Raw genomic sequence first — 16,304 nt, forward strand, 5'->3', positions numbered from 1 at the left:
CATGCATAATTCTTGCTGAACTTGGTTTGGTTTTCTTTCGTTTAGGGATAGATTGAGTGAATCACAATTTGACCAAGTCTTGAATGATGAATTGAGCCAGATCATTGAGGTCTCTTTGTCAAGTTAAATTTTCTTTTTTTTTTTTCATTTTTTTTTTTTTTTTTTTTGGTTTTTTCATTTGTAATCCTTAGTTCTTGACTCAAACATTGCGAACTCAAACATTGCTTAATTATGAAGTGAATGAATTTGCATAATCTTAAATATAATTTTTAATCCCGCAGCAATGCATGGGCATATTTACTAGTTAATTAATAGGCATGACATGTACATATCACTTACCACATTAAATAATACACTAATAGTTAAAAAATGCGGTCTCTCAAAAAAAATTCAACAAACTATAGTTATATTTTCTTTTTCTTTTCTTGGATATGATGCTTAAGTTATTTGACAAACTTATAGTTGAAAACTTTAGCAGTGAGTGCATGACAATTAATTTATTGCTTAAACATCCAAATTTTTAAAAGGACATAAAATTCTTACGTATTCCATCACTTTATAGCACTTATCATGTGACCTAAGACTAACACTATTATGTAACCAAGTTTCCAGAAATATCCTCGTTACACTCAAGCTAGTTCAGTAATTCCACGTCTCTATCCAATTGAAGGTTTTAAAGTCTATGACCAAATTGTTTACACTACAAAGTAATATGCGGTACCGTTTGGTACGCGCGTAGATGGGACAGAACAGGAAGGAACAGAGGTTCCATGCTACGTTTGGTGTACGCTCAGGTTGGAATGGAATGAAGGATTAAATGACAATCGTACCCATCCACTCCGATGAGTTCGACCTTACCTGAGTCACCGCTGACGAGTTCAACATCATCCTTCACATCTTCCACCTAATCCTCCCTGTCCCATCCCTCGAGTGACGACGTCAGCCACGTCCTGCTAGTGGGTGGTCTTGAGGTTTTCACGACGGAAGGCGATAGTCTCGTGGTGGGACTAGCAGGGAGCAGAGAAGTGGCGGGAGAAAGGTTATCTGCAATAGAATGGACACAAGAATCCAATGAATTAATAACAATACAAATAGCTTCTGTAATTCCTCATCAGTAAATCCAATGAGGCTTTATTCACAAGGTGGTTACATGACTTTATCCAACTGATCAGAGGTCCAGACTCCTTCACAAAGAAGGCATAAACACTATGATTCAGACGAACTGAATCAACCACAAGTTCAAATGTTATTCGACGTACGACTACAAACGATTTGAACAATGAAAAACAAGGCAATGATATCTGAGTGAATAATCAAAAGAGGTGCAAATGACAAAGAAGACAACTGAAAACCGAATCAAAGCTCAATAACAATGCAGCATAGAGATTAAGAAAGATGGAAGCAAAGCAAACAAGACAAAGAAACTTACTTGATTCACTATGTTCCAAACTGTGAAATCCAGCAACTACCACTTACACTAGGTTTCTCTCAAACTCCAATCTCTTAGTTGTGGTTCTGTAATAAGCAAAAATGGGTTGAGAAAAGAAAAGTGTGTTCATAACAAGGAGACAACTTTCTTTAAGCAGGTGGTGGAAGGTTACTTCAGCTGTGGTTTTGCTTGCCAATAAATGGCTGCTTACTTCGCTTAAAGCAAAGTGAAAACTTGTTATGCCCCCACTTGCGAATAAGAACTATTTATGAATTAGGAAGTGAGCCATATATGATATATCTTAGCAATAAATTTTTGATAATTAACAATAATATGAAGAGGAAATATCATCTTTACCATTTTAAACCAATCCCTTTCTACACTCTCTATTCCCTTTCTTCCACCGTTTGACGCATTTCAATTTTCTCTCTTTTTCTTTCCTGCCAAATATGACTAACGATCCTATTATCCCACCACCAAACCCCAAACATCTAACTAAATTCCCCCACTCTCTTAGCTAAAGCCATATATGATATATCTTAGCTAAAGCCATATGATTGCTTGTATTGTGTGGGTGCGCACATGTGTGACGTGTACGTATAACTGAAAGAATCCATGTCAATTTGCATGCGTTATCAGTTGTCTGCGAGTGTTGTTATCGACTATTTTATGTTTCAGAATTCGATGCTTGGAATTGTTCTTGTTTGGGTTAATATTTGAATGTTGAGCTTAAATGAAGACTTGCCCGAAGCCCAGCACCAAGCCTAGAGGCAAATTGAAGCCTTCTCAGCCAAATATAAGCCATTTGTTTACCATTGAAGTGACAACTGATGGAGACTAACCTACTACCAGCCAAAAAACACTTTTCAGTGGCATTCCAAGTAAAAAGTTGATGACTCACTACCCTTCAGATGCTTTCGGGCAAGAACAAAGCTACAACAATCGGCCTAATTTGCCTATAAAAGGAAGAAGAGGCCCCAGAGACAAGGACACTCAACCAATCAAACAAACAAACATACAAACTCTACTCTCAATCCAGATTTGCATCCAAAAGTTGAAATCAACCCAAATTCAGTCATTTTTAGCGACAAGCTATCTCTTGTCTAGATTTCATTAGAAAGCCTATCTTTCTCTAGTTTAAAGCTATGCTACCTTCAACCATCGTAGTATCGATTCCCTCATGCTATCACATCCCTGCTCGGACCCCACCACATCCAGGGCTCGACTCCACCGTAGCACGATATTGTCTGCTTTGGGCCCCAACCACGCCTTCACGGTTTTGTTTATAGGAACTCACATGAGAACTTCCCAGTGGGTCACCCATCATTGGAATCCTCTCGCGTGCTACTCGCTTAACTTTGGAGTTCCAATGGAACTCGAAGCCAGTGAGCTCCCAAAAGGCCTCGTGGTAGGTAGGGATGGGAATACACATATAAGGCTTAGATGATCTACTCCCCTGGGCGATGTGGAATGTTACAATCCACCCCCTTTAGGGGCTCGATGTCCTCGTCGGCACACACGCGGCCAGGGTTAGGCTCTGAAACCAAATTGTCACATCTCGGCCCAGGCTCTGCCACTTCCCGGGGTCGACTCCACCGTAGCACGATATTGTCCGTTTTGGGCCCTGACCATGCCCTCACGGTTTTGTTTCTGGGAACTCACACGAGAACTTCTCAGTGGGTCACCCATCATAGGAATGCTCTTGCACGCTACTCGCTTAACTTCGGAGTTCCAATGAAACTCGAAGCCAGTGAGCTCCCAAAAGGCCTCGTGCTTGGTAGGGATGAGAATATACATATAAGGCTTAGAGGATCCACTCCCCTGGGGGATGTGGGATGTTACACGTGCAATCTTGTTTACCATCCAACCCGTTTTAGCACATAAACCCCTGTTAACACAAAGAGAAGTGATTGCAAGAAGTTCAACCTTGATAGACAAGGTGAAATCTTGCCCGAAGCTCTTTGTTTGTTTTCTGAATTTGTAGATCTATTACTTAGTGCATTCTCCAGTATGCATTCAAGTTGTTTCCATCAGTTTTCCTACTTTAAGAGTCTCATTTGTATCTGGATCTAGTCATTTTAATGAATATGCTTTCATTAAAATCAATCAAGATCTAGTAAATGACTTAAAGGGCCTTGGACTCCCTTCATTTGAACATACAAGACTATGAACTAAAAGTCCTTGGTCACAAGGCAAGAAAAAGAATTTAACGTGGACTTAACCCATCCATGACAATCCTTTGATAACAAGAAGTCCGAGTAACTTGGGGCGCAAGTAATTGACTAAAAACACTCTTGTTCTACATCTGCTATACTGAGATAACAGTGGCACGCCTAACACTTAGTTAGTTTTGATTATGACCCCCAAGGCCTACACCTAAGGCCCCATAAAGTCACATTTCAAAACTAACTTTGTCCTCGTCTTGTAGCACATCAACAAGCAAGAACCCTGACTACACATCCAAAGTGCCAATCCCTTAGGGAGCTGTGTTGAGGTTCGAGGATCCTTCCCTAAAGAAATCTTCGCCCGAATAGTTCTAGCCGATCAGCTCTTCGGAAATCCTATAACTGCAATACCATGTATTGTTTCTAGCATTTGTCATTCAATCTTGGGTAATGCCTTGGCAACGTATGTCGGAATTTCTTTCCGTATGTAGTAGCTATGGAACAGTTGGATTTGTAGTTTTTGGTGCTGGTTTGTGAATAAGTTAAACATGTATTGGTGGGTTACACCTCTATTATAGAGATTATATAAATGTGGTATGAAAAATGTGATAAGTGTAACACTACTTGTTTTTATTTTTCTTTCCTATCCTATGTCCGGTCCACCATTTCCATTCTTTTATTTTGGATATGATTGCCTCTATATCGGACAAGAAAAGTTACAAATAGTCCAATCCAAAAGATTGAATTGGGGAACAAGGGAGCAAGTACACAACTTTATCCAATTGATCTCATTTACATCTACAAAGTTTAGATCGAAAGATTTCAATTTTCGGCTTATCATCTTACACCCAAAAAAAAAAAGAAAAAAAAATCTCCAAGTCATTTTGAGAGAAAACTTCTCTCAAATCGTAACCCAAGGCCCAAGCCCAACAACAAAGCCAGACCTCTCACCCAAATACTTTTGGTACCAAAATTCCCCCAACCAAAAACTTAAATTCCCGCCAAATTCAAATATTGGCTACTAAAACTCAAATGAAAACGAAGGCTCGTAACTTTCAAAGTTCCCACAACAAATCTAGTTCGTTCGTCTAATATTTCAATTCAAATCCCTAATCTCTAATCCCAAATCAAAACCTCAAAAGAGATCAAACTCTCTCAATCAATCTTCCCACCAAATCATTTTGCCCATTTTTATTTGCCCAAAAACCAGACCAACAAATGGATCAGAGATTCCATGGCCCACCTCCTCTCAAGAGATTCAGACTCGTGTGGCAGCAGCAGAAGGATGCCCTTTTGTCCCCTTTGCACATTCTGGGGAAAAAGCGAAATGCGCTTAGGGACCAACTCATTCTCCCTGACCTTGTTGCCTCCGCCGCTACCATCTCACCTATTCTGTGCCTGCCAAGAAAATGGTTTGGGCGTTTCAGCTCGATTTGTTTCCCAGAGAGCACCTTTCGACATTGGACCTTAATGTTGAGTACAAGTTACATTTTGGGTCGAAGTCGGAAGAAGAGGTGGTGGAGAAAATGGAGGAAGTGGAGGGTAAATCTAAAAATTGCTGCAATGAAAATATCGAGATTACCCAAGAGCAAGAACAGAAAAGCTAAGAAATTGCAGGGGATGAAGAGTGCAATGAAGAAGATGATGGGTTTTTTTTTTTTGTGCTGTTTGTCAGAGCGCAGATGAAGATCCATCAGATCTAATTGTGTTCTGTGACGGGTGTGATCTAATGGTTCATGCCTCCTACTATGGAAATCCCCTTGTAAAGGTATCTTAAACGCGATTGGTTCTGCGCCAAATGCGCATTTTCCACTGTGCATTCCCAATACATTGAGTCCTATTCTTGCTGCTTGTGTCCTGTTAATTTAGGCGTAATAAAGCCCACTGGAGACGGCAGGTAGGCACACATTGTGTACGAGCTTTATGTCATGGATGAAGAAAGTTGAGGTTCCACCATAAAATTTGCAATATGGAGAATAGCCCAATTACTTGTAAACTCATGCAAGGTCTCTCCTCTCATCAATGTAGGATTCACTCTCAACACGTCATTTTACATGTGGCGAATTTTCAAGCCTAACACGTGGATAATATAACTCAAGTGACGTGGAGCAAGTGTGGTCGATGGGCTTCACACGTGGGCCATCCTATTTTGATAGTATGAAGAAAGTTAAGGTTCCACCATAAAATCAATTCGCAATATGAGAAGTAGCCCAACTACCTTATAAGCACATGCAAAGTCCCTCATCTCATCAATGTGAGATTCACTTTCTACACTGGAAGTGTTATTCAAGGATCCTGAAGGCCGGGAAGGGATTAATTGCTCCATGGTTTTGAAAAGGCGGTGGAAGGAGAGGTGCTATGTTTGTGAGAGTTCAAGAGGGTGTGCTATCCAGTGGTCTGAGCTTAAATGCCCTTTGGCATTTCATGTGAGTTGTGGGTTGAATAAGGATCTTTGTATTGAGTACAAGGATGGAATGAATAAGGGAGCTATTGCCACAAAATTTCATCACTTGAACAACTACTTGTACTGACTTGTAGACCCTTTAGTTGTGAAAACTTCATAGACAAGTAATAAAGGCCATTTTGAAAGAAGCCATCACCAATCATCTTTCCGGTAACTATGTCCTAAAAAGTCACATTATGGGGTGAGAAAATTGCTAGGCAATTTAGTGTTTGGGTGATCCTTCCTACTGACATGAGATTGAAAGGAAAGAATGGAACATAAAGGACAATGGACTGAACTTTGTTTGGATATTAGCTTAATTTTCCTTTTGCCCATGACTGAAACTTCTCTACCATTAACAACTGATACTTAAGATAACATTTTTTGAAAATCATGCAAGTTTGTAGGTTGGTTTGTCATGTGATCAATGACACCCATATCCAATAATCATGCACAAGACTTGTATTTTGAGCTATTGAAAAAGTATTTAAGATACCTCCAGTGTCTTCATGCGGTATTCCTTCTGCTTTTGCCAAAAACCCAGTGAACTTCCCAAGGAGAGTAGTGTGGTTCTCGGCTCCACTTCTCACTCTTTCTTCACTCTGACCCCTCCAATTTTGCGTTGAAGGTAGGAAGCAAACTCATTGATCAATGTAGTAGGATTTGACGTAAAATCTAACAAACCACCACTGGGAGTTTGACCTGCATGGTTTAGTGAGGAAGATGCTGCAAGATTGGACCCATAACTGCTTTTGAACGGTGGGTTTGAGCTACTTTGAAATGTCATGTGGCTCCTCAAATCTTCATACACTGAACTTTGACCGACTAACAATTGGAAGATTTTTTCTTCCTCATCACTCTTCAACAGTACAGTAATATCGGTGGTATGAGGCCTATAAGCGTCCAACTCGCTCCACATTGACGTTGTAGTGAGGAGAGGTCACCGAGATGTTGAACAAAGAACTTACTTAATTTCTTGTTTAAGGGTAACATTATCTCTTTTGAGCCAAAAAACTCTGGTTGAGTTATTTGGTTGTCATACATTTCTCTTACCTTGTTTCATATAACTTCTGTGAAGATTCAAAATAGTTGAAGATTTCAGCAATTTTCCTCTCTTTGGAGTTAAGTAATCATGACATGATCAACTGGTCCTTGCACATCGATGATGCATAATATGGAGAGGTGTTCTCCGGTGCTTGAATGATTCTATTGATGAAGCTAAGCTTAGCTCTTCCTCAAAGGGTTAGAATTATTGCCCTTGACCAAGGGAGATAATTGAACTCGTTGAACAACACTAAATTAAACCTTTAATTAGGGTTGATATCAACCTCAGAGATATTGGTAGACGATGAGGCAAGGGTGCTCTCAGCTTCTAAATTTATATGCAACGGCTAAAGGTGAGAGAGAATCTTTTAATTTATATGCAACGGCTAAAGGTGACGAGTGACCGATTAAACCTTACGAATACCTATGCTTCAGATTAGACATGCACGAATTTGTGGGGACATTGTAAGTTTTGCCAAAACAAGGCAAGGAAGAATCAGCTTGACTCTGGTGGTTCAAGTGGTTCTTGAGATTAGCGACAAAGTTACTTTGGTGCAGGTTGAATGAGAGAAGTCAGGTTGAGGTTTTATGGGTTAGTTAAAGTCTACATTTCCAGAAGGAATTAACAAAATATAACCCAGAGGAATACTTCAATTCTTACGCCGCTTAGAATTTGAGTTCCATCACAGTTCTCAAAGAAAGCTCAAGAGTTGCCATGAGCGTCATGAATTGAATAACCCCTGTATAAGTTAGAAGTTAGATTAGACAAAGAAAAGAAGAGAGGGAGTGATCAATTACTCTTTACACATACACAAAAAGAATGTTGAAGTACTCTTCCAAGTCTCCATTTAAAAAATAAAAAGAGCAGACTTCTCTCACAGTATACACGTGTACTAGGATATATTTAACTACCTAACCTAAAATTTTAAGCTGTTTCATTTTATTTTGCTTATTGTAGTAATTAGCCTTTGTGTTCATATCACATAAAATCATTGATATTTGTGTTAATCTTCCAGTTCAAGCCTGCAAGCAAATGTCATTGTTTTTGGTGACTCCGAATATATAAATTTTTTTAGTACTCTTAGTTAACCCTGCAGAGTTCCAGAGTTCATCCTCTTGTTATCTTAGGCTCCAGTGTCAACAACTTTGATCTTGCAAACATTTCTAACTCCATGTTGTTTTGTAATGGGGTGAAAAATTGTGGCTATGTGTCCTTTGATCTGTTTAGGCGCAAATATGTAACATTTACGATTTAAATGGTGAGTACTACTTGCAGGTGATGCCTTTATCAGGATATTTTGTGAGCAAGCTTTTGAATTTGCCATCGTATTGTGCAGCTGGTTTGATATTGGTTGGTTGCTGCCCAGGTGGTATGTATCTGTGCCAGTCTTTTCGTAGATGTCGTTGTTATGTTTACTCAATCTTCACCGCTCTTTCTGAATACAATTTTTCCCAGGTTAATTCGTTGCAGGAACAGCAACATTGTAACTTATATTGCACGGTACATGAATCATCTGAAATAGTATCAACTTTGTAAGGATATGAAGGTTCCAGATTATGACAGGTGTTACGAAGTTAAGTATTAAGTTGTTAAAACCAGTTAGTGGAGTATACTTAGTGTGTAATAAAAGGCTATGACAATATATATACTTGTACTGCTACTGTAAATTCATTCAACACAATTGAGATATTATTCAGTTTTCTTCCCTTCGAAACTTTCTCTTCTCTCTCTCTCTCTCTATATGCTTTATCTCTCTGATAACACCATTGCAGAAGCTTCATCTTCTGCATCCTGACATGTTATCTTCGCTGGTTGAGGATTCGTTTCTTCGATCCTGAGATCCTTTCTGCTTCCGCGCACTCTCTTTGAAGATCGGTACATGTTTGCCTTCTCTGATTTGATGCTACCAGTTTCTCCTTTTGTGAAATTGCGATCTGTGATTTGTTTCTGCTGACTGCTCGCCATGCGTTTGAAGAAATGTCTGACTAAAATTTCTCTCTCTCTACTTTGAAATTCTTTGTTCTTTCTCTTTGATTCTGATCTCTGCTTCTGTATATTCAAGATTGTGCAGTTTGAAACCATAATTTTTCAAATATTTTCAAGAAATTCCTCATTTCTTTGAAATTGTGATAGAACTATGGTGACTTCTACTCAGTTGCAAATTGTGCAATCTCCGATTACAAATCTCATTCCAAATGTGAATACATCTGTTACTGTGAAGTTAGATGATAGAAATTATTATCTTGTTTGGCACTATCAATTACAATTGTTACTTGAAAGTCATGGAATTCTTGGATTTGTGGATGGATCTCGTCGATGTCCTTCTCGATTTGAGAAAGATTCTAAGCTTGAAGGAGTTGAAACTGATGACTTTCAAATCTGAAAATGCATGATCATGCTCTCATGCAACTCATCATTGTAACAATTTTCATACTTCTGGCTTTCAAGGAAGAGGAAGAGGACGAAACAATTTTCATTCTCCCTTCAGATTCAATGTGCCCCTAATAATGGTGTTGGAATTCTTGGCTCACCAAAGCCTCAGGTCTCTACCTGTTCCAAGCATGGCTTTGATATTCATGTGTGTCAAATCTATAACAAAAAGGGTCACCTAGCTTCAGATTGTTTTCAACGGCATTCTAGCTCCATTTCTTCATCATCCAGAGTTCAATGTTAGATTTGTTGGAAGTTTGGCCACACTGTTATTCAGTGCTATCACAGGGAAAATTTCTCTTACCAAAGGAAACTAGCTTCCTCTAATCTCACTGCCATACACACCATTTATCAACCTTTTGCACCTCAAGAGTCTTTTTGGGTGGCTAACACGGGTGCTATTTCACACATGACCTCAGATCTTGCTACTCTCAATCTGGCAAAACCATTTCCTAGCAATGAAACAATCACCATAGCTAGTGGTACAGGTTTGAAAATCTCTCATATTGGTTCCACTACCTTGAAAACTCCTAGTTATGCATTTGAGTTGAAGAAAATATTTCATGTGCCTCATTTGTCTCAACATCTATTATCCATATATAGATTGTGTAAAGACAACAAATGCAGATTGATTTGTGATGAATTCTGTTTTTGGATTCAGGACAAATTCACAAGGATAATCCTCCTCCAGGGATTGTGTAGAGATGGTCTTTACCTTATGCCTTTCCATGTTCCACACCACCTATTTTCTCAAGCACAAAAGTACACTGCATCATTTAAGCACCAAGCATGCTATCTTGGACAACAAGTCAAAATAAATTTGTGGCACAAACGATTAGGGCATCCATCCAACGTTGTTGTTTCTACAATGTTCAGTCAATCTAAAATCCCTACATCTGTTGATAATGTGTTTTCTGTTTGTACAGATTGTCACGAAGGCAAGTTCACCAAACTGCCATTCGTTTTTCCTGCAAATAAAGTCGTAAAACCCTTAGAAGTGATACATAGTGATGTTTGGGAGCCTTCTTCTATTGTCTCAGTTGAAGGTTACAAATATTATGTAAGCTTTGTCAATGAATGTACCAAGTTTACCTGGATCTTCCCATTAGTAAATAAAAGTGAAGTTTACAGTGTCTTTGTTCACTTTTATAACTTCTTAGTTACTTAATTCTTTGCCCATATTAAAGTTTTTCAAAGTGATGGTGGTGGTGAGTACACAAGCCACATATTTACACAGTTTTTATTTGATAAAGGTGTCATACATCATAAGTCATGTCCCTATACCCCGGAGCAGAATGGTCCAGCTGAAAGAAAGCATAGACACATTCTTGAGACTGCTATTACCCTTTTACAAACTACTATATTACCATCACAATATTCATGCTTGTACCATCACCCTATAAGAGTATGATGAATGAATTTGATTTTCAATTTAAAATATTTGCACTAGTGGATACCACAAAATATTATGTTATACTTAATGGAAGTATAAAATAAACTTCAAGTGTTTGTTGAATCTATCGTTTTGACGGAATACACATTTAGATATCAGGTAACAAGATGAAACCTTTCAACAAATATAAATGAAAACTCACGATTTAACGGTTATTTTAACTCTAATTTTGCTGATTTTTTACAACTACACTCCTCAACCCTATAAGAGTACGACAAACGAATTTGATCTGCAATTTAAAATATTTGCACTAGTGGATAGTACTATTTAATGTTATGAGTTAACAAAGGCATGCAAATTATTTCTTTGTCATAGAATACTATATTAAGTTATACACTTTTTTGCTCAACGATTTTATTTTTAATTTTATGGTCTAATCTTCTCCATATGTATTCTAAGTTATATGATCTATTTATTGTAGAATTTAAATTAAGCATCAAACTTATTTCAAGAATATTCCAGCGACACATGTGACCATTGGTAAATAATTGATTCCAACAAAACCATATGCCTTAAAAATTTATTTTGACAAAGAAAAAATTTTGTCGGAAAAAATATGATAACTTCTGACAACAACTAATCACCCTCGAAAATATAAAAGCATTACCAAGAGGATTTTTACCCTCAAAAATATAAAAAAATTACCGAGAGGACCTTTTTTTCCTCGAAAATACTAAATCAATTTCGTCAACATGAGTAAACCTTCAGAAATAACCATTCTATTTCCAATAAGAACTTTACTCGTCGTTAATACAATTGGTGCCAATTCTTCCTGCCAAACAAAAGTGCATTTCCGATGAAACTTGAGACTTTTTCCGAGGACAGTATGTGTGTTGGTAATAAAAAATTGTTTCATGCCATGTTACCGACGACCCATATTTTATGGTCGCAAAATGTGCTTTTTACGACAGTTTTTGGGGCCCTCAGAAAATCTTCGTTAGTAATGACTACTTCTGTTGTAGTGGCACAATGTGTTTTTGTAGGGTATGCATGCCAATATAAGGGTTACTTATGTCTTAATCCAATCTTTGGAAAAATCCTTGTTTCAAGGCATGTATTGTTTGATGAGGAGAGTTTTCCTTATTCTTTTCTCATTCAATCTGTTGGTGCATCTTCATCATATATACCTCCATCATCATCTGCACTATACAATCCACCTTTGGTCACTTCACAGAATGTCATCGTTTCATCATTTCCCACTCAATCTTCTTCTTTACCCTCTCGAGCCATAAAGTTCTCATCTATTGCAACCCCTAATGCCTCAGAGTGTTCCAATACACATATTCCTAGGGCTCTAGAATCTTTTCCTACCACATTATCAACCTCTGAATCATCTACACAGTTTGTTGTCCCTAGTGATCCAAATTTTCAAACTGAAAATGTGCAAGTTGTCCTTCCTCTTCCTATTGTGAATTTGCACCCTATGCAAACTAGGTCCAAAAGTGGGATAAGGAAAAAGAAGGCTTTCTCTGCGAGTGTTCAGTCCTCTGTTGATATTATAGAACCTACAACTTTTAAGGCAGCTACTAAAGTTCATGAATGGAAAGTTGCTATGCAGGAAGAAATAGATGTTTTGCATGCTTAAAATACCTTTACATTGGTTCCCATGCCTCTAGATAAGAATTTAATGGGTTGTAAGTGGATTTATAGACTCAAGAGGCATCCAGATGGTTCCATAGCCAGATACAAGGCTCGATTAGTAGCTAAAGGCTACAGTCAAGAAGAGGGTATTGATTATAATGAGACCTTCAGTCCAGTTGTCAAACCTACAACATTTAGGTTAATCTTAGCCTTGGCTGCACAGTTTAAATGGTCATTAAGGCAGTTGGATGTTAAAAATGCATTTTTGCATGGTGATCTTCATGAAGAAGTCTATATGTCTCAGCCATACGGGTTTTAGAGTGCTAATCATCCTTCTCATTATGTTTGTAAGCTCAACAAGTCTTTGTATGGTTTGAAACAAGCTCCTCGAGCTTGGAATGAGAAATTCACTAGCTATTTTCCTAGATTGGGTTTTAAATCTTCACTTGCAAATTCTTCCTTATTTGTTCAACACTCTTCTCTTGGAACTGTGGTTCTGTTGTTATACGTGGATGATATCATCCTTACTAGGAGCTCTTCTGAGTTAATTGATGTAATTATTACAGACTTGACAAAGGCATTTGATATGAAGGATTTGGGGCAATTGCACTATTTTTTGGGTTTGGAAATCAATTATTTGTCTACAGGTCTATTTGTTTCTCAAACCAAGTATATCAAAGATCTACTTCACAAGGTTGATTTACAGGACTCGAAACCATGTGCTACTCCTTGTTTACCCTATCATAGGTTACTTAAATCTGAAGGTGCTCCTTATCACAGCCCTGAACAATACAGAAGTATAGTAGGTGCTTTGCAGTATTTAACGTTCACTAGGCCTGATATTGCTTTCTCAGTAAATCAGTGTTGTCAGTTTATGCATAGTCCTAAGGATTCTGATGTTGTGGCTGTCAAGTGGATCTTAAGGTATCTCAGTGGTACTTTGGATTATGGCCTTCATTTTCAATCTGGAAACCTACACTTGCAAGCTTATAGTGATGCTAACTGGACTGGTGATCCCAATGATAAGAGGTCTACATTTGGACACATTGTTTATTTTGGTTCCAGTCCCATCTCTTGGGCTTCTAAGAAGCAACATACAGTCTCTAGGTCCTCCACAAATGCAGAATATCGAGCTCTTACCATTGCAGCAGCTGAGTTGGCATGGGTTAGGCAGCTGCTATGTGATTTGCATATTCCTCTTAGTGTTGCCCCAGTGATATATTGTGATAATATATCGACTATTGCTCTATCCTCTAATCCTGTGTTCCATTCCAGAGTGAAGCATATAGAAATAGATTGTCATTTTGTCAGAGAGAGGGTTATTCGAGGAGACCTCAATGTTCAACATGTTTCTTCCAATGAGCAGTTTGCAGACATCTTCACCAAGGGCTTGTCTAATTCTTTGTTTCATCAACATTGTTCCAATCTTATGCTTGGATCATCCAAGCATATGATTGAGGGGGGATGTAAGGATACGAAGGTTCCAGATGATGGCAGGTGTCAAGAAGTTAAGCATTAAGTTGTTAAGTTGTTAAAACCAATTAGTGGAGTATACTTAGTGTGCAAGAAAAGGCTATGACAATATATATACTTGTACTGCTACTGTAAATTCATTCAATACAATTGAGATATTATTCAGTGATAGTTTTCTTCTCTTCGAAACTTTCTCTTCTCTCTCTCTCTCTCTCTCTCTCTCTCTCTCTCTCTCTCTATATATATGCTTTAACACTAGTACAAAAAAGGCTTTGCACGACGCAGGACCTTCGTAGCGCAAAGTCAAAAAACGTCGTGCAAAAATTAGCCCAACGGATGTTCGTCGCGCATTCACCGTTGCGCCAAGTGCGTGAAAGCAGGGTTTGCGCGACGCAGAAGTGATCTACGTTGCGCAAAACCACTTTGCGCGACGAATGTCCTGCGTCGCGCAAAACAACTTTGCGCAACCTAGGTCCTGTGTCGCGCAAAACAACTTTGCGCAACTAAGAACCTGGGTCGCGCAAAGTGGTTTTGCGCAACGCAGATCACTTCTTCGTCGCGCAAACCTTTTTTTTTTTTTTTTTTTTTGGCCAAAGAATTTTTTTTATTTAATTTTTAATAAATATTGTAATGAAATTCTAAACAATAATTATTAAACCAAGAAAAAGTATTTAATTATAAAATATATAAAAATGTACCTGCGTCGCGCAAAACAACTTTGCGCAACTAAGAACCTGGGTCGCGCAAAGTGGTTTTGCGCAACGCAGATCACTTCTTCGTCGCGCAAACCCTTTGTTTTTTTTTTTTGGCCAAAGAATTTTTTTTATTTAATTTTTAATAAATATTGTAATGAAATTCTAAACAATAATTATTAAACCAAGAAAAAGTATTTAATTATAAAATATATAAAAATGTACACACAAGATGTCCAAACACAAAAAAACAACTACTAGTCTTCTAGGATACATCATGCTACTGGGTATCAGCTGGGTGAAGTGGCTGGGAAGTTGAAGGTGGAGCAACATCACGTGTTGGCATCGGGATCTGGAGGCCGGACATCGCTAAGGCTTGTACAATCATACTCATCCTCTCGTCCTGGGCCTTAATGTACTCGCCCTGGGCCGCAAGCTGACCTTTTAGGGTTGTCACTTCCTCCTTCAAGGCATTGACCTCTCCTGTGGACGATCTGGAAGAGGAGGCACCCGTCTCACGAACCCCCGCCTTCCCCATACATCGAACAATCTTGCCATAACGACGACCCAACTTCTGATCCAAGACCTCAGTCACGATCTGAATATCTGCATCCTCGGGTACATTGACGTCCTCGATCGGGGTCTCCGGGGGAAGCTGCGATGTTGCTTCTTGGAGAACAGCAGTGGACTTTTCCACCATAACATTAAGTAAAAAAAATCATTAAGTAAATTTTATTAGTCAATAATAAAAAATAAAATGTATAAAATTTAAAAATTAATATACTTTTACCTGACGTCGTGCCTCAAGCCTATACGAAAAGGGCTTTGAACCGGAATGGTGGAGAAGTGTCTTTGAGTCCCGAGCTTTCTTGCCAGCAATAGATTTCTTCTGTTAAACATACAATATAAATGTTAGTGCGATTATTTGAATGAAATTATTAAAAAAAAACTTAAAAAAAAATAACAAAAACAGTAAATTATTATTAAAGTATTATGTACATACCACAAATTTGATATAATTGATTCAACTTCATAAATCTGCAAAGAAGCAAAGAGAATGAAAAGAGTGAATAAGCATGTTTCTACAAATTAAAGTCGATTGCAAGAGGGAAATCAAAACTAAAGAGTGAATTAAATACTGAAAAGAGGGAAAACAAAACTAAAGAGAGGAAAAATCGTAAAAACCAAAGAAAAAGATGGAGAAATAAAACCTTGAGGTCCTGAAAAAAATCATTGTCTTCTTCCTTTGTGCAAGGGGGATCGATAGTGGAGAGGAAGTTCGGGAGAAGAAAGTGAGGAGGGAAAGAGGGAAAGAGGGAAAGAAGGAAAGAAAAAGGGAAAGAGGGAAAGAAAAAGGGAAAAAGGGAAGAAGGAAAGAGGTTTATACGGGAGGGAAAAAGGGAAAGAAAGAGGGAAAAAGGGAAGAGGGAAAGAGGTTTATACGGGAGGGAAAGAGGGAAAGAAAGAGGGAAAAAGGGAAGAGGGAAATAAAGAGGGAAAGAGGGAAAACCTAGTTACAGGGAAACAGGAAAACTGGGGTTTTTACGGGAAGGAGGGAAATGATGGACGGCATAAAAAAAAAAGAGGTAGCAA

General features: G+C 38.3%; 1 protein-coding gene, 2 long non-coding RNA genes and 1 pseudogene across 3 annotated transcripts; 2 read left to right on the top strand and 2 right to left on the bottom strand.

Annotated features, from left to right (window-relative positions):
• Positions 1-968: 968 nt before the first annotated feature.
• On the bottom strand, positions 969-1,530 carry LOC148693258 (uncharacterized). Its single transcript, XR_015953095.1, has 2 exons — positions 1,430-1,530; positions 969-1,044 (listed from the first exon to the last, which is right to left on the bottom strand). It is a non-coding gene; the product is annotated as an uncharacterized LOC148693258 (long non-coding RNA).
• A 3,054-nt stretch (positions 1,531-4,584) lies between these two features.
• Positions 4,585-6,181, top strand: LOC137741868 (uncharacterized; annotated as a pseudogene).
• A 3,333-nt stretch (positions 6,182-9,514) lies between these two features.
• Positions 9,515-10,655, top strand: LOC148693259 (uncharacterized). The gene is made up of 2 exons (XR_015953094.1): positions 9,515-10,000; positions 10,174-10,655. It is a non-coding gene; the product is annotated as an uncharacterized LOC148693259 (long non-coding RNA).
• A 4,232-nt stretch (positions 10,656-14,887) lies between these two features.
• LOC148693260 (uncharacterized) lies at positions 14,888-15,483 on the bottom strand. Its single transcript, XM_088679207.1, has one exon. It carries the CDS (start codon positions 15,409-15,411, stop codon positions 14,992-14,994), a length of 420 nt encoding a protein of 139 aa, XP_088535333.1. The 5' UTR covers positions 15,412-15,483; the 3' UTR covers positions 14,888-14,991.
• Between the last annotated feature and the right edge of the window lie 821 nt (positions 15,484-16,304).

The sequence above is a fragment of the Pyrus communis genome, chromosome 11 (genome assembly GCF_041283825.1).
Source record: "Pyrus communis isolate YQ-2024b chromosome 11, ASM4128382v1, whole genome shotgun sequence".
NCBI classification, from domain to species: Eukaryota; Viridiplantae; Streptophyta; class Magnoliopsida; order Rosales; family Rosaceae; genus Pyrus; species Pyrus communis.

Excerpts from the sequence above, each read along its gene's own strand:
- LOC148693260 (XM_088679207.1), bottom strand. The coding sequence starts at position 15,411 with ATGGTGGAAAAGTCCACTGCTGTTCTCCAAGAAGCAACATCGCAGCTT.